Source organism: Papio anubis, chromosome 20 (genome assembly GCF_008728515.1).
Source record: "Papio anubis isolate 15944 chromosome 20, Panubis1.0, whole genome shotgun sequence".
NCBI classification, from domain to species: Eukaryota; Metazoa; Chordata; class Mammalia; order Primates; family Cercopithecidae; genus Papio; species Papio anubis.
In genome coordinates this window covers 41007817-41031287 of record NC_044995.1, presented here as the reverse complement: position 1 = coordinate 41031287, position 23471 = coordinate 41007817, and the positions used below count along the sequence as shown (strand labels likewise).

Below are 23471 nucleotides of genomic sequence, written 5' to 3'. Positions count from 1 at the left end.
CCTCATCCCTGTTTGGCTCACAGGAAAACAGGCCCAGATAGGTCAAGAGGCTTGTTCAGTGTCTCAGAGTAGCCTCCAGCTTGCCCTCTGCCCACTGGGGTGCGCCACCAGGCAGCTGGGAAACCCTCACGCTGGGCACCTCCTCCCACTGTTTACCTCCTTCTCCTTCCTACCCCTGCCTGCCTCAGCCTACCCCGTGGGCCAGGCTTTATTCTCCCCACTTCTCCAGTGGGGAAGCTGAGGCCCAGGGAGGGCAGGGGCCTCACCAAGGGTCAAACAGCAGGCGAGTCGATGCCTGGGTTTGGCACTCCTCCCCAACGCCTTGGTGGCTTGCGGAGGTCAGTCTGGTGAACACCGTGGGGTGGTGTGTGGGTGGGGGCTGGGTCCTCAACCCAGGCCTGCCTCCTGCTCACGGCCTCACTGCCGTCTCCCCCTCCCCACCTGTCTTTCTTCTCTTTGCAGCAGAAGACCCCCTGCTGCGCCCAGCCGGCCCACCATTATCCGCCCAGCCGAGCCATCCCTGCTCGACTAGGCCTCGAGGGGGGCGTGCTCTCGGGGGGGCCTCACGCACCCGCGGCGCCGGAGCTTCGGTGGTCTGGGGCCCTCTGCCGCCCCTATGCCGGGACCAGGCTCCCAGTGGGCAGCCCTGGCCTCTTCCTTAACGCTGGCCCCGGTCCAGGGCCGGCCCCCATGCCTGGCTGGACACCGCACTGCGCAGAGGGGCCCTGGAGCTCCAGGCAGGGGGCGCTGGGGTGATGCACTTTGGGGGATGGAGTCTCAGGGTGGCAGAGGGGGATCTGAACCCTTGACGCCATCCTGAATGAGGGGTCCAGCCTTAGGGGGACTCTGCCAGGGTCTTCTCGGGCTGGGAAGGCCCATGTAGGGCAGGCCTTCTAGAATTGGGGGCACCAAGGGCGCCTATGTCCCCAGGCCTTGCTGGGGTGCAGGGGTATATCAACTTCTCATTAGCAGGAGCTCCCCAGCGGCAAGCCTGGCCCAGTGGGCTCAGTAGTGCCCGGCTGCCAGGCCTGAGGTGTACATAGTCCTTCCTGGCCATATTAACCACGCAGCCTGAGCCCGGCCCAGCCTCGGCTGCCAGAGGTGCCTTTGCTAGGCCCGGAGCCGTTGGCCCGGGCCGGCCTTGCCCCACTCCTCTCTCCTCCTCCTCCTCGGTCCCCCAGGGTGGCTGGGCTTGGGCTATGTGGGTGGTGGTGGTGGGGGGCCTTGGGGGCCTCTCAGCTCCCGCCCATGCCTCCCTGATGGGGTGGGCCCCGGGTGGCCTCTCTCTGAGCAGACCTCACCCACTCCTCGCTCGGTTTGACCACTGTAAGTGCCTGCACTCTGTATCCTATTAATAAACTAAAATAAAGGGAAGACGCTGCTGGTGGCTGCTGTGTGGGCCTCTTGTGTTAGTGTTCGGGCTGGGGACGTGGGCGCCACCTCCCCCATCAGGCCTCCCATAAGGACGCCCAGGTCCCTGCAAACATAAGCGCCTCACACCTCCCTGAGGGCTCTGCTTTCCTGGGTGTCGCCTTTCAGAGGAAGCCACTGGATACAGGCGAGAGCTTTTACTTTCCTTCGCACGGGAGGAGTGGGAGCAGATGTTCTCCGATCCCCCACACACCCCCACGTGCACAGGCCTGGCTGCTGCCTGGTGAAGCCGGGACCCCAGTGCTCCACCCACTTCCTACCCTCAGGCCCTGCTTCTCTCACCCTCTCTTGGGGAAGCCCAGGCCTCGTGGCCCAACTGGGACTCAGTTAAACTTTGCTTTCTGATTTTTCTCTTGTGCCAGGCGACCCCCTCCATCGGCTCCCGCCAGACCTTTCTTCTGAGCTTCGTGGGAGGCCCCTCCCGCCTGTCTGGCTGCCCCCTTCGCAGGCCGGCCTGTCCTAGCTGGTGTCCCTGAGCCCCAGTCAGCAGGCTCTGTGATTTTCTGACCATAATTTATTGACTCCGATGCCCAGGCCACACCACCCTTTGTTCCAGGAGGCTTCTGCCTAGACTTTGGCCGGGCCATCCCTCATGCCTGTGTGGGGCCCCCTGCAGGAAGAGGGGCCGGGGCAGGTGGTCTTCCAGGCCCCCTTCCTGGCATTCTGTTACCAGACCTCAGCCTGGCTTGGAGGGCCCAGGTTTCCTTGTTAGGCCCTGCCCCGCACCAGGCAACGGTAACACAGGATGGAAGGCTTAGGCTAAGGCACATTTACAGTAGAGGGGCCAGGAAATCTGAGGCTCACGTTCCAACGCTGCAGTGCCCACCATGTGAGATTTCCAGGACCGTCGGTGCAGCCGCTGAGCCGTCCCTTCTGCAAGCCAGAGGTGTTCCCTGCCCACTGAGGACGGAAGGAGACTCACGGGGCCAGACCACAGGCCCCGACTGCACACTCCCATTTTGGCAGGAAACTAAAATGGGGAGGGACCCCCAAGTCTCATATGCACACACCCCGCTGCCCCTCCTTTGTCCCGTTCTTCCTTCCATGGCAGGGGCTACGTGGGCACCGGGCGCTTGTCCTGGAAGAAGCGCTTGAGTGTGCAGACCTGCAGCACGGCCACCAGCAGCAGCACCGCCACATTGACAGCTGACCAGAAGTTGACCCGCTCCAAGTTGCCCTCTTGCAGGTTGCGGTCACGTGCCTCGAAGGCCCGAAGTAGCGTCAGCATCTGGATGCTGCGCTCCAGCCGGGTCCGCATGGTCTCAATGGACTCCTGCAGGGCAGAGGGAGGGGAAGGGTCAGGCGTCCCTCCGCCCATCGGGAACCAGAGACCAAAAAAACCGGGAGATATGGAGGGAGGCTGTATTAGCCCAGGAAGGTACAGCTGCAAACACAGACTTGTTCAGGCTAAGTTGAAATCCTCGCCCTGCCACTCACCGGCTTTGTGACCATGAGTAACTTAATTAACCTATCTGAGCCTGTTTCCTCTTCTATAAGCTTCCAAGCTGCTGTGAAAATTTAATGCCTAAATAAATGCACAAGGACGAGCATGGTGGCTCATGCCTGTAATCCCAGCACTTTGGAAGGTTGAGGTGGGAGGATCGCTTGAGCCCAGGAGTTTGAGACCAGCCTGGGCTACATAGCAAAACCCCATCTCTACAAAAAATTAGCCAGGGGTGGTGATGCGCAACTAATCCCAGCTATTCAGGAGGCTGAGGCAAGATTACCTGTGTAATGCAAACACAGACCAAGACAGGAGGATCATTTAAACTCAGGAGTTCAAGACCACCCTGGCCAGCATGGTGAAACCTCGTCTCTACAGAAAACAAAAAATTAGGCATGGTGGTGCACACCTGTAGTCCCACTGAGGTGGCAGGACTGCTTGAGCCCAGGAGTTTGAGGCTGCGATGGGCTATGATCACACCACTGCACTCCAGCCTGAGTGACACAGCAAGACCTTGCCTCGCCGTAGCTCACACCTGTAATCCCAGAATTTTGGGAGGCCAAGGTGGACAGATCCCCTGAGGTCAGGAGTTTGAGACCAGTCTGGCCAACATGGCAAAACCCTGTCTCTACTAAAAACACAAAAATTAGCCAGGCGTGGTAGTGCAGCTACTCGAGAGGCTGAGGCAGAACTGCTTGAACCTGGGAGGCAGAGGTTGCAGTGAGCTGAGATCGTGCCACTGCACTCCAGCCTGGGTGACCAAGAGAGATCTGTTTGAAAATAAATAAGTCGTTAATTAAAATACTAATAAATGTACAGAACATATTTGCTTGTGGTTAAGAGAATGGTTGCTGAAACCAGCGTGGGTTCAATACCAACTCTGCTAGTTGATCTGTGTGGCCATGAGTTGCTCAGCCATCCTGTATCTCACTTTTCCCACCTGTAAAATAGGGATGATGTGAGCACGGGGTCTACTTCACAAGGTGGTTATAGAGTTTTACGGTATGAAGGTATTTATGATACGAGTTCCTTAAACCTTTACACCAGGGTTTACCTAGAAATGAACTACCTTTTTTTTTTTTTTTGAGACGGAGTTTTGCTCTTATTGCCCAGGTTGGAGTGCAGTGGCATGATCTCAACTCACTGCAACCTCCACCTCCTGAGTTCAAGTGATTCTCCTGCCTCAGCCTCCTGAGTAGCTGGGATTACAGGTGTGCGCCACCACACCCAGCTAATTTTTGTATTTTTAGTAGAGATGGGGTTTCACCATGTTGGCCAGGCTGGTCTCGAACTCCTGACCTCAGGTGATCCACCCACCTCAGCCTCCCAAAGTGCTGGGATTACAGGCGTGAGCCACCATGCCTGGCCTGAAATGAACTACTTATTTTAAGAGCTGCTACTGTTACTATAATTCGGTTGGGGGCACAACTTTGGAGGGGAGGCTAGGTCAGCCCAAGGGGGGTGCCCCAGATGAATCCTAGAGATCTGGAAGGAGTGGCCTCAGTGCACCCTGGACACACCTTGATGTCCTCCATTTTAACATCCAGCATCTCCTCGGGCTCCACAGCCTCTGCCCATCCTTCGACCTCCTCGTCATCCTGGAGGCTGTCAAAGATCAATTCAAAGAACACCAACTTCTCGGAGATGGTGCTGAAGGAGTTGTCAAAGCACAGCTTGTAGTCCCCGGCCTCCGTTGGCTCCACGCTGGGCAGACAGACACACAAACATGAACCAGGGTGGCCGGCCAGCCGACTCTGGGGCAGTCAGGGCGGTAACCTGAGGCCGCCTGGGAGGGGCAGGGCTGTAACTGAACCCAGGAAGGCATCAGGACTGAACTCACGTGTGTACCCCATCAGCCTTGCGGGACTCGCTGACCAACAGCACGCCCTGAGGGCTCTCCAGCGTGAAGTCCACGTCCAGCCCCGCACCTCCGATCACCTGGGGGACAGGTAAGAGTGGGTGGAGGGCTAGCGGTAGGCCAAGGGCGCCTGCCAAAGAGGGCTACTGCTGAACCAACACTGATCAGTACAGACCACCAAGGGCTTACCTGAACGGTGGCACACCCACAACCGGTCCCGCCCCCACCTGTCCCAATGGCTGCGCCCCTTGCCTCTACCCTCATTGATATGACAGCTTGGGGTCCATACTTTCAGCTGACCACGCACGTATCAAAAGTCTTAATGGAAGTTTACCTGACCACGCCCCCGCTTGGCTCCGCCTCCGAAAGAGGATAGGTCCAGCCTTTTTCCTTAGTCTAACTCCCAAGAAAGGCCTGTGTCGGCAACGTCCCCATAGTCGACCTATCAGCACTATTGCCACGCCCACGAGCGAGAATCCTGTCCTCTCAGAGGCTCCCTATACTTATGGTTGGCCCCGCCCACTCGATCTCTCACTCTAGTCCCGCCTTATTACTCCCCACACACCGTCCCCGCCCCATCTGTCCATCTCTTGTTAGCTCCACCCCCGCGCTCCCAAGCACGGACTCCTTCCCCTTCCTCCTAAAGCGCGCCTCGCCCCGGCCGCTTGGCCACGCCCCCTCTCCCTGACTCCGCTGGCTGCCCAGCTCGCGACCCTCTACCTGGTATTCGGTCTCGAGGCTTGCGTTGGCCGGCGCGGACTGGTAGAAACACTGCTTCCTCCCCGCCGGCAACAGGAACGTGAACTCACCGTCTTGGATTGGCGGGGGCCCCGCCCCTCCCACCCCCACTGGTGGCATTAGTAGCCACAAGGCCAGGGCTAGGGCCGCGCCGGCCGCCATCATCCGGGTCACCCTCTGGTCTGCAAAGGGGTCGCGGCTCCTTTAAGCGCTAGCCCTGCCCCCGTCCTACTCGGCGGAGCTCATTGGCAGTCGCTTCTGTACGTTGTCCGTAACCAGAGGTGCCAGGAGTGAAGGACCCCTCCAGAGGGACAGGCTGCCCGAATGAGTGCCTGATGCGCCCGGAAACACTCAACCGTCTAGTAATACTTTTCCCAAAGGCTTCGGCTCTCCTCTCGGCCGCTGGTGGAGGAAAATTACAAAAATAAGTGCCACAATGGCGCATCTTTTGTAGGCAGTAGCTAAGACAACTAAAGTTAGAGGCGGCAGGGTCCGCTTTAGGCACCTCCCCGCGGTTTTCCCACAGTGCGCCGCGCGAGACAACCTTTGGCGGGATCGACGGGGTGGAGTGGACCCAAAAATAGCGACTAGGCGTGGCCCTGTACGCGACCCGTAGGGCTCGCGTATAAAAAGGCTTAGCTGGGGGGCGGGGCGGAGATAAGCTGTGGCGTCGTGTTTTGCTTGCCCTGGGAGCGTGGCTCCAGGTTCGACGCCTTTAGAGCCTTAGAAGCATCAGCGTATCAGTTTCCTCGTAAGTCGGGAGTGATGGAACGACCACCCTATAGTCGAGCTGTGAGAATTGAGATGAGGCTTGGTTCATATTTAGCACTTTCCTGGCTTATAGACAGTGGAGGGGTGTGGCCACACCTTGCACCTCAAGGGCCAGCAGGTAAACAGAGCCATTACAGTAGACTCGGGTCAGAAAAACCACAGCCCAGGTAGGAAGAGGTGAGGAGAGTGTGGGACTGGGAGCCACCTTGCGATTCTCCCACATTGCTTCAGGCGTCGAACATGGCGTCGAACTGGGAGCTACATTTCAGCTCCTGCCCCACCCATTACTTGAGGCAGTCCCTTTGTTGAGCGTCAGTTTCCTCTTCTGCAAAATGAGGAAAATAGGTCTATCCTACTGGGCTGTCTTAAGGATAAGTGAAATGCTTGTTGAGTGCTTACCTCCACAGTGCGTGGCATATCACAGGCCCTTAGTAAATAATAATCTGTTATTTGGTTCCCATCTAAACATAAACTGTGTACACGGAAATGTTTAGTCTTCAAAGATAAACCCTGAAAAGGTTGGCAGGTGATGACAAAGACCCCTCAAATACAGCTGGCTATTGTCAGCACTTTCCTGCATTTGGAAAATTTGGGGAAGTAGCTCTTTGTAATGTCAGTTTGGTATTCTTTTTCACTCCAAGTTTTTCTATCATTTACACTCACTGCTTGGACAATTTGAAATAATAGTGGAGAATGGATGATTCCTTTTTTTTTTTCTTTTGAGACGGAGTCTCCCTCTGCTGCCCAGGCTAGAGTGCAGTGGTGTGATCTTGGCTCACTACAACTTCCACCTCCTGGGTTCTCGTGCCCCAGTCTTCCGAGTAGCTGAGACTACAGGCACGTGTCATCACACTCGGCTAATTTTTTGCATTTTTAGTAGAGACAGGGTTTCACCGTGTTAGCCAGGATGGTCTCAATCTTCTGACCTTGTGATCCGTCCACCTTGGCCTCCCAAAGTGCTGGGATTACAGGCGTGAGCCACTGCGCCCAGCCGGATTTTTTTTTTAAAGACAGGGTCTTGCTCTGTTACCCAGACTAGAGAGTAGTGAGGCCATCATGGCTTACTGCAATCTCGACCTCCTGGGCTCAAGTGATTCTCCTGGCTCAACCTCCTGAGTAGCTCGGACCACATGCCTAATTTTTTGTAGAGATGAGATGTCCCTATGTTGCCCGGACTGGTCTCAGACTCTTGGACTCAAGCCATCCACCTGCCTCCTCACCCTCCCAAACTGTTGGGATTACTAAAATTGATATTTAAAAAATACAGTAAAATTCACATTGCATAAAATTAACCATTTTAAGGCCGGCTGTGGTGGCTCACGCCTGTAATCTCAACACTTTGGGAGGCTGAGGCAGGCGGATCACAAGGTCAGGAGATCAAGACCATCCTGGTTGACATGATGAAACCCCGTCTCTACTAAAAATACAAAAAATTAGCCGGGCATGGTGGCAGGCGTCTGTAGTCCCAGGTACTCTGGAGGCTGAGGCAGGAGAATGGTGTGAACATGGGAGGTGCAGCTTGCAGTGAGCCAAGATGATGCCACTGCACTCCTGCCTGGGCGACAGAGCAAGACTCCGTGTCAAAAAAATAAAAATAACTATTTTAAAATTAGCAATTCAGTGGCATTTAGTACATTCCAATGTTGTGTAGTGACTTCTGTGTAGTTCCATTTTCATCGGCCCAGTAAGGATCCCTGTACCCATTAAGCAGTGATTCGGAAACGGCCTCGTTGTCTTGAGTCACAGCCAAAGTTTGTTGTCTCACAGCCGTGGAGAACAAGGACCGGGACACACACACAGTGAGGTTGAGAACGAAAGTTTAATAGGCAATGGCGAAAATAACTCTCTGCTACAGAGAGGGGTCCCAGAAAAATGGTTGCTGGTCCACAGCAAAATGCAGAGGTTTTATAGATGAGCTGGTGAGGAGGCAGAGCCTGATTTACATAGGGGCTGAAAAACTGGTTAGAATAGGTGTGCCGTTTGCATAGGGTGCGAATTTCTGGTATCTGCTAATCTTTCATTATGCAGCTGGGGTCTCTACCTGAGCTGTGCCACATTGCTCTTTTCTTTTCTTTTCTTTTTTTTTTTTTTTTTTTTTTGAGACAGTCTCGCCCTGTCACCCAGGCTGTAGTGCAATGGCATGATTTAGGCTCACTGCAACCTCCGCCTCCTGGGTTCAAGGGATTCTCCTGCCTCAGCCTCCCAAGTAGCTGGGATTACAGGCGCCTGCCAGCATGCCCGACTAATTTTTTGTATTTTTAGTAGAGACAGGATTTCACCACTTGGCCAGGCTGGTCTCGACTCCTGACCTCAGGTGATCTGCCCACCTCTGCCTCCCAAAGTGCTGGGATTACTGATGTGAGCCACCTTGCCCAGCCCCATGTTGCCCATTTCTTAGTTCCTGTATACGTGGTAGCAAAAACGGGGAGATGGAGCCTCCGTGTTGGATATGCCTGGCTCCCAGGTACCCCTTTTCTGTTGGTGCAGCTACCAGCATTCCCACGTGCAAGCTTCCAGCTTCCTTATCTATGTTTGCAGCTTGAGTTTCCAGGCTGCTCTTTATTAGAAAAGAAATTATTTAGGGGGCTACTTTCTGTTAGAATTAAGAAATTCTTCACGCCTGTAATCCCAGCACTTTGGGAGGCCAAGGCGGGTGGATCGCAAGGTCAGGAGATCGTAGCCATCCTGGCTAACACGGTAAAACACCATCTCTACTAAAAGTACGAAAAGAAATTAGGCTGGCGTGGTGGCGGGCGCCTGTAGTCCCAGCTGCACGGGAGGCTGAGGCAGGAGAATGGCGTGAACCCGGGAGGCAGATCTTGCAGTGAGCCAAGATCACACCACTGCACTCCAGCCTGGGCGATAGAGCGAGACTCTGTCTCAAAAAAAAAAAAAAAAAGAAACTCTGCTGAGAATTCTTTGCCCTCACTGTTTGCCTAAATAATTTCTTTCTAGTCTCCTGTGTGAACTCCTCATTCCACTTTGCCCCCAGTCTCTGGCAACCAGCCATGTACTTTTGGCCTCGAGGGATTTGCCTGTTCTGGATATTTCATATGAATAGAAGCAGACAATGTGTCACCATTTGTATTGAACTTCTTTTACTTGGCATGTTTCTAGGGTTAGACCATGTATGGTCCTTTTTATGACTGAGTAGTATTCTATTGTATGCACGTACCACAATTGATTTTTCTTTCCTTCTTTTTTTTGTTGAGACAGTCTCGCTATGTCACTCAAGCTGGAAGGCAGTGGTGTGATCACAGCCCCCTCCACTTCCCAGGCTCAAGTGATCCACCTCAGCCTCCCAAGTAGCTGGAACTACAGGTGCACGCCACCACATGTGGCTAATTATTTTTCTCTGGAGACAAGAGGTCTCCCTGTGTTACCCAGGCTGGTCTTTAACTCCTGGGCTTAAGTGATTCTCCTGCCTCAGTGCCCAAAACACTGAGATTACAGTTGTGAGTCACTGTGCCTGGCCTCACAATTTCTTCAGCCATTCATTATTGATGGACAGTAGGGTTATTTCAAGCTTTTAGCTATTGTGAGTACAGCTGCTGTTAACATGTATGTATGTGTATTTGATTACCTGCATTCAGTTATTTGGGGAATAGATCTTGCAGTGGAATTGCTTGATCCTATGGTATGTCTATGTTTAATTTTTTGAGGAACAACCAAAGTGTTTTTCAGAGTGGCTGTGCTGTCTTCCATTCCCACCAACCTTGTATGAGGGTTCCAGTTTCTCCACATCCTCACCAACACTTGTTATTTTCCATTTTGTTTTTGTTTTGTTTTATTTTGTTTTTGAGACAGAGTCTTCATCAATTTGGCAGGAGTGCAGTAACTGCAATCTCCATCTCCCAGGTTCAAGCGATTCTCCTGCCTCAACCTCCCAAGTAGCTGGGATTACAGGCATGTACCACCACGCCCAGCTAATTTTTGTATTTATAATAGAGACAGGTTTTGTTTTTGTTTTTTTGAGACGGAGTCTTGCTCTATTGCCAGGCTGGAGTGTGGTGGTGCGATCTTGGCTCACTGCAACCTCTGCCTCCCAGGTTCAAGTGATTCTTCTGCCTCAGCCTCCTGAGTAGCTGGGACTGTGGGCATGCGCCACCACACCCAGCTAATTTTTGTATTTTTAGTACAGACAGGGTTTCACCATGTTGGCCAGGATGTTCTCAATCTCTTAACCTTGTGATCTGCCTTCATAAGCCTCCCAAAGTGCTGGGATTGCAGGCATGAGCCACTGTGCCCAGCCTAGAGACAGGTTTTTGCCATGTTGGCCAAGCTGGTCTCGAACTCCTGACCTCAAGTGATCTACCCACCTCAGCCTCCTAAAGTGCTGGGATTACAGACGTGGGCCACTGTGCCTGGCTCTGTTTTGTTTTGTTTTTGTTTTTGTTTTTTTATTATAGCCAAACTAGTGTATGCGCATCTCCCAAATGACTAGTAAGGTTGAGCCTCTTTTTTTTTTTTTTTTTTTTTTTTTTTTTTTTTTTTTTTTGAAGTCTTGCTCTGTCGCCCAGGCTGGAGTGCAGTGGCATGATCTCGGCTCACTGTAAGCTCTGCCTCCCGAGTAGCTGGGACTACAGGCACCCGCCACCATGCCCGGCTAATTTTTTGTATATTTAGAAGAGATGGGGTTTCACCGTGTTAGCCAGGATGGTCTCAATCTCCTGACCTCGTGATCCACCCATCTCGAGCTCTCAAAGTGCTGGGATTACAGGTGTGAGCCACCACGCCCGGCCTAGGTTGAGCATCTTTTTATCTGCTTCTTGGTCATATGTATATGTATATCTTCTTTGGAAGGATATCCATTCATGTATTTTGCCCATTTAAAAATTGGGTTGTCTTTTTGTTATAGGAGGTTTTCTTAATACATATTACAGAGAGGAAAAGATAGAAAAGTGAAACAAAAAACTTCTCTGGCTGGGCGCTCATGCTTGTAATCCCAGCACTTTGGGAGGCTGAAGCAAGAGGATCGCTTGAGCCAAGGAGTTTGAGACCGGCCTTGGCAACATAGACTCCCTCTCCCACCACCATCTTTACAAAGTAATAAAAAATTAGCCAGTTGCAGTGGCGTGCACCTGTAGTCCTAGCTACTCAGGAGGCAGAGGTGAGGGGCTCGCTTGAGTTCAGGAGTTCAAGGCTGCAGTGAACCATGATTGGCCCACTACACTCCAGCCTGGATGACAGTGCGACCCTGTTTCATAAACACACACGAAAAAATACCCTCTCACCAGGCGCAGTGGCTCACGCCTGTAATCCCAGCACTTTGGGAAGCCAAGGTGGGCGGATCACTTGAGGTCAGGAGTTTGAGACCAGCCTGGCCAACATGGTGAAACCCCATCTCTACTAGAAATACAAAAATTGGTTGGGTGCGGTGGCTCACACCTGTAATCCCAGCACAATGGGAGGTCGAGGTGGGCGGATCACAAGGTCAGGAGATCAAAACCATCCTGGCTAACACGGTGAAATCCCGTCACTATTAAAAATACAAAAAAATTAGCTGGGCATGGTGGCACATACCTGTAGTCGCGGTTATTTGGGAGGCTGAAGCAGGAGAATGGTGTGAACCCAGGAGGCGGAGCTTGCAGTGAGCCGAGATCGCACCACTGCATTCCAGCCTGGGCTACAGGGCGAGAGTCCATCTCAAAAAAAAAAAAGAAAAAAAAAAACAAAAATTATAGCTGGGCATAGTGGTGCGTGCCTGTAGCCCCAGCTACTCAGGAGGCTGAGGCAGGAGAATCGCTTGAACCCTGGAGGCGAAGGTTGCAGTGAGCTGAGATTGTGCCATTACACTCCAGCCTGGGCAACAGACCGAGACTCTGTCTCGAAAAATAATTAATTAAACTAAATATGCCCTCTCCCAGTGTCTGCAGATCTATGAAGGGATACTCCAGGGCTTAAACAGGATGCTAACAACTCCACCTCAGCCTTTACTTCCTGCTCATGCTAAGCCTAGAGATCAGCCAGAGGTGACAGTTTAGGGACTTTGAGGGACATGCACATTGCTTTCTAAATTCTTTGGTATAAGCCAGACACGGTGGCTCATGCCTGTAATCCCAGCATTTTGGGAGGCTGAGGCAGGCGGATCACCTGAGGTCAGGAGTTGGAGACCAGCCTGGCAAACATGATGAAACCCTGTCTCTACTAAAAATGCAAAAATTAGCTGGGCATGGTGGCACGTGTCTGTAGTCCCAGCTACTCAGGAGGCTGAGGCAGGAGAATTGCTTGAACCCAGGAGGTGGAGGTTGGAGTGAGCTGAGATCGTGCCACTGCTTTCCAGCCTGGGCGACAGAGCAAGACTCCATTTCAAAATTATTAAATAAATAAATTCTTCAGCATATATGGGTACTTTAGAAGGCTCTCATTGGCCACAGAAACATTCTCCGCAGCTTTCCACCCAGGCTTTGGTGCATCTGTGGTTTTCTTCCATCGCAATTTTTTGTTCCAGGTGGGTGTGGGTTCTTCCTTCCCTCTACAGTGTTTACAAGGAACACATTCTGAGTTGAAGACAAACGCCTTGAGTCAATCCTTCTGTAGCTTCTGGACATATTAGAACAGACCAATGCAATATAGTCATGCCTGGCTGACCAATGGGGATACTATAAGAAAAGAAAAAAAAAAAAAAAAAAAAGGCCAGGCACTGTGGCTTATGCCTGTAATCCCAGCACTTTGGGAGGCTGAAGTGGGCGGATCACCCAAGGTCGAGAGTTTGAGACCAGCCTGACCAACATGGAGAAACCCCACCTCTACTAAAAATACAAAATTAGCTGGGCGTGGTGATGCATGCCTATAATCCCAGCTACTCCGGAAGGCTGAGGCAGGACAATCGCTTGAACCTGAGAGGCGGAGGGCACGATCTCGGCCATTGTACTCCAGCCTGGGCAACAAGAGTGAAACTCCATCTCAAAAATAAACAACAACAAAAAAAACGGTGGCTGGGCTTGGTGGCTCATGCTTGCAATCCCACCATTTTGGGAGGCTGTGACAGGCAGATCGCTTCCGTCCAGGAGTTGAGAACAGCCTGGGCAACATGACAAAAACACGAGACTACAAAAACTACAAAAATTAGCCGGGTATGGTGGTGTGCGCCTGTAGTCCCAATTACTTAGGAGGCTGAGGTGGGAGGATCGCCTGATCCCAGGAGGTCCTGGCTGTACCACAGCACTGTGGTGTGGTGATCACACCACAGCACTCCAGCCTGGGTGACAGAGTGAGACCCTGTCTCTCATACATATATTCATATATCTATATAGTATATATCATATATAATTATAAATATATATTCCATATATTATTTATATAAATTTATATATAATATATATATTTTTTAGGCTGTAAGGCATGGCCTGTTTTTTCTATGATTCAAACCTCTATAGCATGTTCCTGTACTGAATTTTGTAGGTACCTGTAACAATGTATTTGTGTATCTGAACATAGAATAATACAGTAAAAGTATGGTAAGGTCACCCATGAGAGCAGCATTGTGTATGTGACCCATCACTGATAGGAATGTCGTGTGACACATGACTTCTTTGCAAATGGGGGCTGCTCTGCTACCCCCTGGTTCCACTGGAACCAGGACTGGGAACATAGGCTGCTGTCTTCAAGGCTTCTGCAGTGCTGGCGAAGGACATGGGTCAAAGGCAGGTAGAAACAACCTGGAGCTTTCCTCCCATATTCAAGGTGCCTTTTTCTCAATTCAGTGTTCGCTTGTTTGGCACAAACCTGGATTTTCTGGCCGGGCGTGGGGGCTCATGCCTGTAATCCCTGCATTTTGGGAGGCCAAGGAGGGCAGATAACCTGAGGTCAGGAGTTCGAGACCTGCCTGGCCAACATGATGAAACCCCGTCTCTACTAAAAATACAAAAATTAGTCAGGTGCGGTGGCGCACACCTGTAATCCCAGCTACTTGGGAGGCTGCGACAGGAGAATCACCTGAACCCTAGAGGTGGAGGTTGAAGTGAGCCGAGATCGTGCCATTGCACTCCGGCCTGGGTGACAGAGCAAGATTCCCTCTCAAAACAAAAACAAAAACAACCTTGATTTTCTAGTGTCAAAGGACAGAATTACAACTAAATTACAACTAATTCGGTTAAAGATCTCAATTGTCCTTATTTGTGATCATAGACTCTAGAATCTAGCAACAGTCATGAGGAAGGTCAGAGAACAGCGCAGTTTCAGTTTGGTGACGTAGAACTTTAGCAGAAGGGACTCCTTTTTGATTTTTAGTCTTCTCTGTTGGGGCTCAATGCAGAAACTTAGTCTGAACAATGGTCTCCAGTAGCTTTTACTTAATACTAGAGCTCAGATAAAGTTGATTCTGACAGGTTTTCCCACCCCGTTTTTTCTTTTCTGTTCTGTTCTGTTCTTTTTTTTTTTTTTTTTTTCCGAGACAGAGTCTCTCTCTGTTGCCCAGGCTGGAGTGCAGTGGCACAATCCCGGCTCACTGCAACTTCTGCGTCCTGGGTTCAAGCAATTTTCTGCCTTAGCCTCCCAAGTAGCTGAGATTACAGGTGCCCACCACCCATGCCCGGCTAATTTTTGTATGTTTTTTCAATGTTTCTACGCAAGGACAGGTGCCCAGAGCTCCCCACTCCACCATTCTCACTGGCCTCTGGGGTCTGAATGGGTGATTTATGTCCCTTGAGTAAACAAAACCAAAAACTCTCCTCCCTAATTATTCACCAGATATTTACTGAGCCTCTGACAGTTAATAACACAGACACTGTCAAAGCCAGGTGGAGTGGCTCATACCTGTAATCCCAGCACTTTGGGCGACCAAGTTGGGAGGATCTCTTGAGCCCAGGAGTTCCCGACTAGGCTGGGCAGCGTAGTGAGATCCCATCTCTACAAAAAAAAAATTTTTAATTAGCTGGGCATGGTGGCACATGCCTGTAGTCCCAGCAACACAGGAACCAGATGTAGGAGGATCACTTGAACCCAGGAAGTTGAGGCTGCAGTGAGCCATGATTGCCCTACTGCACTCCAGCCTGTGCAACAGAGAGAAACCCTGCCTCAAAAAAAAAACAAAAACCAGAATTCCAGGTTGTAGATTCCTGCACCATATTGACTCAGGATGTTTCTCAGCCACTTTGCCAACTGGGGACATCTATGGCCGGCAATGCCCCCAACCACCTGTGGGGGCCTGACACTGGAGGCACCCTGTCCACTCAGCCCACCTGTGTTATAGTTTGTACCTACATTCAGCAGTTCTCAAGCTCTTGTCCTGCATCCAAGAAGAATGAGGAGATGCTGACAATTGAAGGGTGAGGATGAGAGCAGAATTTTTTTTTTTTTTTGAGACAGAGTCTTGCTGTCACCCAGGCTGGAGTGCAGTGGCACTATCTCGGCTCACTGCAAGCTCCACCTCCCGGGTTCACATCATTCTCCTACCTCAGCCTCCCGAGTAGCTGGGACTACAGGTGCCTGCCACCATGCCCAGCTAATTTTTTGTATTTTTTTTAGTAGAGACAGGGCTTTACCATGTCAGCCAGGATGGTCTCGATTTCCTGACCTCATGATCCACCTTCCTTGGCCTCCCAAAGTGCTGGGATTACAGGCGTGAGCCACCACGCCTGGCTGATGGGAGGAGGAGTTTGTTTTTTTTTTCTCTTTTTGAGAAGGAGTCTCGCTCTGTCGCCCAGGCTGGAGTGCAGTGGCCGGATCTCAGCTCACTGCAAGCTCCGCCTCCCGGGTTCACGCCATTCTCCTGCCTCAGCCTCCCGAGTAGCTGGGACTACGACTACAGGCGCCCGCCACCTTGCCCGGCTAGTTTTTTGTACTTTTTAGTAGAGGCGGGGTTTCACCGTGTTAGCCAGGATGGTCTCGATCTCCTGACCTCGTGATCCGCCCGTCTCGGCCTCCCAAAGTGCTGGGATTACAGGCGTGAGCCACCACGCCTGGCTGATGGCAGGAGAATTTTTTTGAGCGACAGAACAGCTCTCAGCGAAGAGGAGATGTGGGGGTGTGGTTTCTCTTTCAGTGTTGCTGGGTCCAGGGCTTTGTATGGACTCAGAATGTGGGGAATGTGTGCTGATTGGATTGTGAGTGTGCACAAAAGGTTAAAGTGAAGACACCACTCAAAGGTGGGCACAACAGTGTAGAAAACCAATTAGAAAAGCATAGTCTCTACTAAAAATGCAAAAAATTAGCCAGGCATGGTGGCAGGCGCCTGTTGTCCCAGCTACTCAGGAGGTTGAGGCAGGAGAATGGTGTGAACCCGGGAGGCGGAGCTTGCAGTGCTCTGAGATCTGGCCACTGCACTCCAGCCTGGGTGACAGAGCGAGACTCCATTTAAAAAAAAAAAAAAAAGATAAAGGTTTAAAGTTAATGAGCTGCCTGTAATCCCACACTTTGGGAGGCTGCAGCAGGAGGATTGCTTGAGCCCAGGAGTTCAAGATCAGGCTGGGTAACATAATGGGACCTGTCTCTACAAATATATTTTTTTAATTAGCCAGGTGTGGTGGTGGACACCTGTAGTCCCAGCTACTGAGGAGGCTGAGATGGGATGATCTCTTGAGCCCAGCAGGTTGAGACTGCAGTGTGTCATGATCATGCTGCTGCTCTGTAGCCTGGGCAACAGAGCAAGACCCTGTCTCAAAAAAAAATTATTTTTAAATAGAAAGTTTATATAAGCATCCATCTTAAGAAGGTATTAATACAAATTTCTGCAGGTGAAGTTTAAATTAAAAACAGGCCGGGTGTGGTGGCTCACGCCTGTAATCCCAGCACTTTAGGAGGCCAAGGCAGGCGGATTACGAGGTCAGGAGATTGAGACCATCCTGGCTAACACAGTGAAACCCCATCTCTATTAAAGAATACAAAAAATTAGCCGGGTGTAGTGGCGAGCGCCTATAGTCCCAGCTACTCAGGAGGCTGAGGTAGGAGAATGGCGTGAACCCAGGAGGCGGAGGTTGCAGTGAGCCGAGATAGTGCCACTGCACTCCAGCCTGGGTGACAGAGCAAGACTCCGTCTCAAAAAAAAAATGAAAATAAAAACAAATTAAAAACAAAACATGAGCTAGGAAAAGAAGAGCCAATTGAACGTAAGGTAACCAGAAAAAAGAAAAGAATAAAATCAAGTCAAAAGGCAATAAAATAGAAAATAGAAAGTGAAACAACAAAGCCAAACTGTGGCACTTTGAAAAGATCAGTAACAATGATTAGCTCCTAGCAAGACCAATAAGAGACAAGGAGACTTCACTAATTTTTGTTGTCAGGAATGAAAGAAAGAACATTACTACAGACCCTACAGACATTAAAAGGATAGTAAGGGGATAAGAACAACGTTACACCAATACATTTGACAACTTAGATGAACAAATTCCTTGAAGATACACGCATGACAATTGCAATAAAGGAATATTACAGAACACTGTGGAAGAATTTACCTGGGGGATTATTCTAAGTCTAGAGGGGCCTGGAAAGTTTTCCCAGAAGTGATATTTAAACTGAGATCTGAGGGAGAAGCAGGATTTGACCAGGTTGATAGAATTTTGTTCCAGGCCAGGGAAATAGTGTGTGCAAAGGCCCTAAGGTTGGAATGAGCTTTCTGTGGCCAAAGAAAAAAGTTCACTCTAATGATGCATTTTGGTGTTTGATGACCACACGCCATGTCCTTCTTGGGTCCAAACCCCCAAGCAAACCCGATTGGCTTGAACAGAAATGTTTAATAAGATAAATGCAAACCCAGTAGTAAGAGAAACTTGGACGTTTCTGAGCTGTAAACAGGAGGCAGTTTATCCTGTGAACTCTATCACAAACTATATCCAGAACTGATCTGGAACTGGAATTCCCTTTCACCTGGCTAATCAAACTTCTGAGCCTTTTTCCTCCCTGTAACTTTACCTCGTGAGCACTCACTACCCACTAGGCATTGCATTTCCTACTACAAGTTCTTTGAATCTAATGTCCACTACTCTTTTTTTTTTTTTTTTGAGATGGAGTTTCACTCTTGTTGCCCAGGCTGGAGTGCAGTGATGCAATCTCAGCTCACCACAGCCTCCACCTCCTGGGTTCAAGCAATTTTCCTGCCTCAGCCTCCCAAGTAGCTGGGATTACAGGTGTGTGCCACCATGCCCGGCTAATTTTTTGTATTTAGTAGAGACGGGGTTTCACCATGTTAGGCTGGTCTTGACCTCCTGACCTCAGGTGATCTGCCCACCTTGGCCTCCCAAAGTGTTGGGATTACAGGTGTGAGCCACCGTGTCTGGCCTAATGTCTACTACTCTTAGCCCCATTCTGCAGAACAGTATACTGAAGGCTCAAAGGAGGTAAGCCGTGCCTGAGGTCGCAGAGGCCAAGCCCTAACCACCATGTCCTCCCACTCCTGTCCGTATTTGTTTAAATGTTGGCGCTGGTTAGGCTATGGTTTGTGTCTTGGGTGTGGGTTTCCAAACATCCCACTGCTGTCACTCTGTCTCATTCCCAGGAGTTCTCTTAGAAGGAGAGACAAAAGGCTGGGCACGGTGGCTCACTCCTGAAATCCCAGTACTTTCGGAGGCTGAGGCAGGCGGATCACGAGGTCAAGAGATCGAGACCATCCTGGCCAACATGGTGAAACCCTGTCTCTACTAAAAATACAAAAATTAGCTGGGCGTGGTGGCTCCTGCCTGTAGTCCCAGCTACTCAGGAGGCTGAGGCAGGAGAATCGCTTGAACCTGGGAGGCAGAGTCTGCGTTGAGCCGAGATTGCTCCACTGCACTCCAGCCTGGGCAACAGAGCAAGACTCTGTCTCAAAAATAAAAATTAAAAAAAAGGAAAAAATGGTGAAAACCACCTAACCATCTCATCCATTTTTTCTCCTCTAATCTGCAGATCAGCGGCCAGAGAGGTGCTCAGGTCTGATGTATGTTTGGGGAAGGGGTGGGGAGAGGAGAGAGTCCCTTTCAGTGCTCAAGCCTGTGTGTGCAACTTCCTGCCAGTGAGGAAACTCTCAGCTTGAGAATCAGCCCTGGTTCTCCTTTCCCCGATCTGGCCTCACAGGAGGAGTTGGCAGGGAGCCTTGGGCCCCTCTGGCCTCTGCCGGATTTCCCGGCCAAACGCGGGGGAGAGATGCCCTGGACCATCTTGCTTCTTGCAGCTGGTGAGTCTGAAGCCCCCCTTTCAGGTCCCCCACGCCTTTCCCCCCATCCCCTGTCCACCTTGCCGCTCTGGGGGCAGAAACCAGTGCAGGGGCTGCCGTTCCGAGGGCATCGAGGAGGCTGAGCCCTGGGCAGATGGGTTTGCCCATGAGCCTTGGAAATTCTCCAGCAGTGTTGCTTTTTTCTTGTTAGGCTCCTCATCACCCCCAAGTTTACGGATATCGGAAATATCACCCCTCTGGAGTCAACTGTGCCCACACCCCATGACTCAGCCCCGCTTGGCCTCCGAAGGCTCCTTGAGTGCTGGGGCAGGAGGAGGGTCTACCTAGGGGGATATCAGTGTGGCAGGGGTGGGTGGGGGTTGAAGGCTGGACGAGGGAGGGTTTGTGTAGACCTCAACCTGGCCAGACACTCTGTTCAGAAGCCTGTGGGCAGTCAGGAGAGAGATGGGTCCCCAGGAAACTTCATCCTGCAGGAAGCTGTGCTCCAAAACCCATATTCCTCACCCCAGCCTGGAAAAGAAGATAAAAGTCCTCTGCCCTTCCTTCTCCTGCCCTCCCCATCACTCATCCCCTCCCGCTCCTGCCACCCCCCTCACTCACCTCCTCCCTCCTGCCATGATAGCCTCCTTGCTGCTCGTTTTTTAATTTTAATTTTTATTTTTAGATAGAGACAGGATCTCACTGTGTTCCCCAGGCTAGTCACAAATTCCTGGGCTCAAGCAATCCTCCCACCTTGGCCTCCCAAAGTGCTGGGATTACAGTCATGAGCCACTGCCTCCGGCGTTTGCTCCTCCTTAAACACCCCCATGCCCCTTCCATCCCCTGGACCTTTGCCTATGCTGTTCCCTCTGCTGGAATGCCCTTCCCCAGCTCTCCAAATAGGTCCTTCCTCACCACTCAGGACTCAGCTCATGGGAGGCCAAGGTGGGAGGATTGCTTGAAGTGAGGATCTGGGCAACATAGTGAGATCCCGTCTCTATACAAAATAAGCAAAATTAGCTAGCCAGGTTCACCAGCCTGGCCAACATGGTGAAACCCCGTCTCTACTAAAATTATAAAAATTAGCCGGGCGTGGTGGCACGTAGTCCCAGGTACTCAGGAGGCTGAGGCCACTGTACTCCAGCCTGGGCAACAAAGCAAGATTTTGTCTCTAAATAAATAGATAGTAAATAAATTAAATAAAAATAAAGTAATAAGGGTATAGTTGTGCTGCTGTGTAATAACCAATGCTATTACTGAAAATTGATGGCCAGGCATGGTAGCTCACGCCTGTAATCCCAGCACTTTGGGAGGCCAAGGTGGGCGGATCTCATGAGGTCAGGAGTTTGAGACCAGCCTGGCCAATATCGTGAAACCCCATCTCTACTAAAAATATAAAAATTGGCCAGACGTAGTGCCACATGCCTGTAATCATAGCTACCTGGGAGGCTGGAGGATCACTTGAATCCGGGAGGTGGAGGCTGCAGTGAGCCAAGATCACGCTAGTGCATTCCATCCTGGTGGCAGAGTAAGACTCCGACTCAAAGAAAAATGAAAAATGCGGTGGCTCACGCCTGTAATCCCAGCACTTTGGGAGGCCGAGGCGGGCGGATCACGAGATCAGGAGATCGAGACCGTCCTGGCTGACACGGTGAAACCCCGTCTCTACTAAAAATACAAAAAATTAGCCAGGCATGGTGGCGGGCGCCTGTAGTCCCAGCTACTCAGGAGGCTGAGGCAGGAGAATGGCGTGAACCCGGGAGGCGGAGCTTGCAGTGAGCCGAGATCGCGCCACTGCACTCCAGCCTGGGGGACTGAGTGAGACTCCGTCTCAAAAAAAAAAAAAGAAAAATGAAAATTAATTCAACTACAGAGAGCCGTCACCATGTGCCAGGCAGTGTGGGGTAGGGTCACTAGCCTCCCGACTCACAGAAAACACAAGGCCGAGGGAGGGTGATCTACTTGCCAGAGGCCACAAAGCCAGGTCAGCCTCCACTCTCACCACGCACCCACCCACCTTACCGTCTGCATCGCAGGCTCCTTGGCGATCCCACGACCGTCCATCCGGCTGGTGCCCCCGCACCCAAGCAACCAAGAGGACCCCATCCACATCGCATGCATGGCCCCTGGGAACTTCCTGGGGGCAAATTTCACACTGTATCGAGGGGGGCAGGTGGTCCAGATCCTGCAGGCCCACGGAGACCAGCGCGGGGTGACATTTAACCTGAATGGCAGCAGCAGCGAGGCTCCAGGGGAACCCTTCCACTGCCAGTATGGAGTGTTAGGCGAGCTCAGCCAGCCCCAGCTGTCAGACCTCAGCGAGCCCGTGAACGTCTCCTTTCCAGGTAAGGCCATTCTATGGGATCTCACTGCCAGGGGCTTCATTTTCCCACACAGACCTCTCGTATGTACTGTTGGCTCAGAGACCTTCCCAGAAAAAGCCAGGCTTACACCCTGCCAGGACTTACTCGCCTTTCCTTTTTCCATCTTCTCAGCCAGCCCAAAAGGGGATTTGTTGGTTCACTGAGCTGAAGTCAGCTCACAGGGTCAACTTCAGGTATGGCTAGATCCAGGTGCTGAAAGCTGTCAGGAACCATTTGCCCCATCTCCGCTCCACATTGTTCTCTGTCTTATTGTCAGGTAGCCCATCTCCCTCATGGTACCAAAATTGTTGCTGTGATTCTTCCCATTTTGCAGATAAGGAACCTGAGGCACAGGAGTTATAGCTTGTACACATGTAACAGGTAGCTAGTCTGGGATGCCATTGCCTTCCAAAAACCATGAATTACACCTCCGTGACCTACATTACTTCCCCTCTTGGCCACATACTTTTTTTTTTTTTTCCCGAGACGGAGTTTTGCTCTTGTTGCCCAGGCTAGAGTGCAATGGCGTGATCTTGGCTCACTGCAGCCTCCGCCTCCTGGTTCAAGCAAGACTCCTGCCTCAGCCTCCTGAGTAGCTGGGATTACAGGTGTGTGCCACCATGCCCGGCTAATTTTTGTATTTTTAGGAAAGACGGGGTTTCACCATGTTGGCCAGGCCAGTCTCGAACTCCTGACCTCATGATCTTCCCGCCTCAGCCTCCCAAAGTACTGGAATTACAGGCATGAGCCACTGCACCTGGCTTTTTTTTTTTTTTTTAATGAGACAAGGTTGTCCAGACTAGAGGGCAATGGCACAATCATAGCTCACTTCATCCTCAAATTCCTGTCCTCAAGTGATCCTCCCACCTCAGCCTCCTAAGTAGCTGGGACTACAGGTGCGCATCACCATGCCCAGCTAATTAAAAAAAAATTATTTTAGAGATGAGGGTCTCAAAATGTTGATCAGGGCCGGACATGTCTTGGGCGTGGGTTTCCAAACATCCCACTGCTGTCACCCTGTCTCATTCCCAGGAGTTCTCTTAGAAAGAGAGACAAAAGGCTGGGCGCAGTTTCACACCTGAAATCCCAGCGCTTTGGGAGGCTGAGGCAGGTGGATCACAAGGTTAAGAGATTGAGAACATCCTGGCCAACATGGTGAAACCCTGTCTCTACTAAAAATACAAAAATTAACTGGGCATGGTGGCTTCTGCCTGTAGTCCCAGCTACTCAGGAGGCTGAGGCAGGAGAATCGCTTGAACCTGGGAGGTGGAGTCTGCAGTGAGCCGAGATCACTCCACTGCACTCCAGCCTGGGAAACAGAGCAAGACTATGTCTCAAAAAATAAAAATAGAAAAGAGGAAAACGTGGTGAAAACCACCTAACCATCTCATCCATCTTTTCCCCCTCTGATCTGGACATGGTGGCTCATGCTTGTAATCCCAATACTTTAGGACGCTGAGGTAGGTGGATCACCTGAGGTCAGAGCTTAAGACCAGCCTGACCAACGTGGTGAAACCCTATCTCTACTGAAAATACAGAAATTAGCTGGGCATGGTGGTGTGCGTGTATAATCCCAGCGGCTTGGGATGCTGAGGCAGGAGGATCATTTGAACCTGGAAGGCACAGGTTACGGTGAGCCAAGACAGTGCCATTGCACTCCAGCATGGGCAACAGAGCAAGATTCTGTCTCCAAAAAAAAAAAAAAAAAGATGTTGACCAGGCTAGTCTTGAACTCTTAACCTCAAGTGATCCTCCCACCTCAGCCTCCAGAGTAGCTGGGATTACAGATGTGAGTCACTA

At 51.2% G+C, this 23471-nt stretch overlaps 3 protein-coding genes across 18 annotated transcripts in view; 2 read left to right on the top strand and 1 right to left on the bottom strand.

Annotated features, from left to right (window-relative positions):
• The window catches only part of DNM2 (dynamin 2), a 105887-nt gene extending 104498 nt beyond the window's left edge, over positions 1–1389 (top strand). For 9 of the 13 annotated variants that reach the window (XM_003914897.2, XM_003914899.2, XM_009193484.3 and 6 more), the window contains one exon: positions 463–1389. In XM_003914897.2, the coding sequence (XP_003914946.1) occupies positions 463–532 (70 nt within the window). In that variant the 3' untranslated portion in view covers positions 533–1389. The remainder of the gene's footprint in view (positions 1–462) is intronic. The other 4 variants (XM_017952194.2, XM_009193488.3, XM_009193487.1 and 1 more) reach the window with 1 other exon arrangement.
• Positions 1390–1927: 538 nt separating this feature from the next.
• Positions 1928–6035, bottom strand: TMED1 (transmembrane p24 trafficking protein 1). Its single transcript, XM_003914903.3, has 4 exons — positions 5454–6035; positions 4716–4813; positions 4396–4579; positions 1928–2704 (listed from the first exon to the last, which is right to left on the bottom strand). The coding sequence occupies exons 1-4, from the start codon at positions 5634–5636 to the stop codon at positions 2486–2488; spliced, it is 684 nt and encodes a 227-aa protein (XP_003914952.2). The 5' UTR covers positions 5637–6035; the 3' UTR covers positions 1928–2485.
• A 100-nt stretch (positions 6036–6135) lies between these two features.
• The window catches only part of C20H19orf38 (chromosome 20 C19orf38 homolog), a 34753-nt gene continuing 17417 nt past the window's right edge, over positions 6136–23471 (top strand). Inside the window, exons 1-3 of one of the 4 annotated variants that reach the window (XM_031659912.1) lie at positions 6136–6222; positions 19062–19329; positions 21345–21653. In XM_031659912.1, coding sequence (XP_031515772.1) covers positions 19095–19329; positions 21345–21653 — 544 coding nt within the window. In that variant the 5' untranslated portion in view covers positions 6136–6222; positions 19062–19094. The remainder of the gene's footprint in view (positions 6223–19061; positions 19330–21344; positions 21654–23471) is intronic. The other 3 variants (XM_031659911.1, XM_031659910.1, XM_031659913.1) reach the window with 3 other exon arrangements.

Bases quoted from the DNA above. Each gene is read 5' to 3' on its own strand.
- TMED1 (XM_003914903.3), bottom strand. From the start codon at position 5,636: ATGATGGCGGCCGGCGCGGCCCTAGCCCTGGCCTTGTGGCTACTAATG. The intron at 4,580-4,715 runs GTGAGTTCAGTC...CTGTCTGCCCAG, and splicing joins AAGGCTGATGGGGTACACAC to CGTGGAGCCAACGGAGGCCG. The intron at 2,705-4,395 runs GTGTGTCCAGGG...TCTGCCCTGCAG, and splicing joins TTAAAATGGAGGACATCAAG to GAGTCCATTGAGACCATGCG.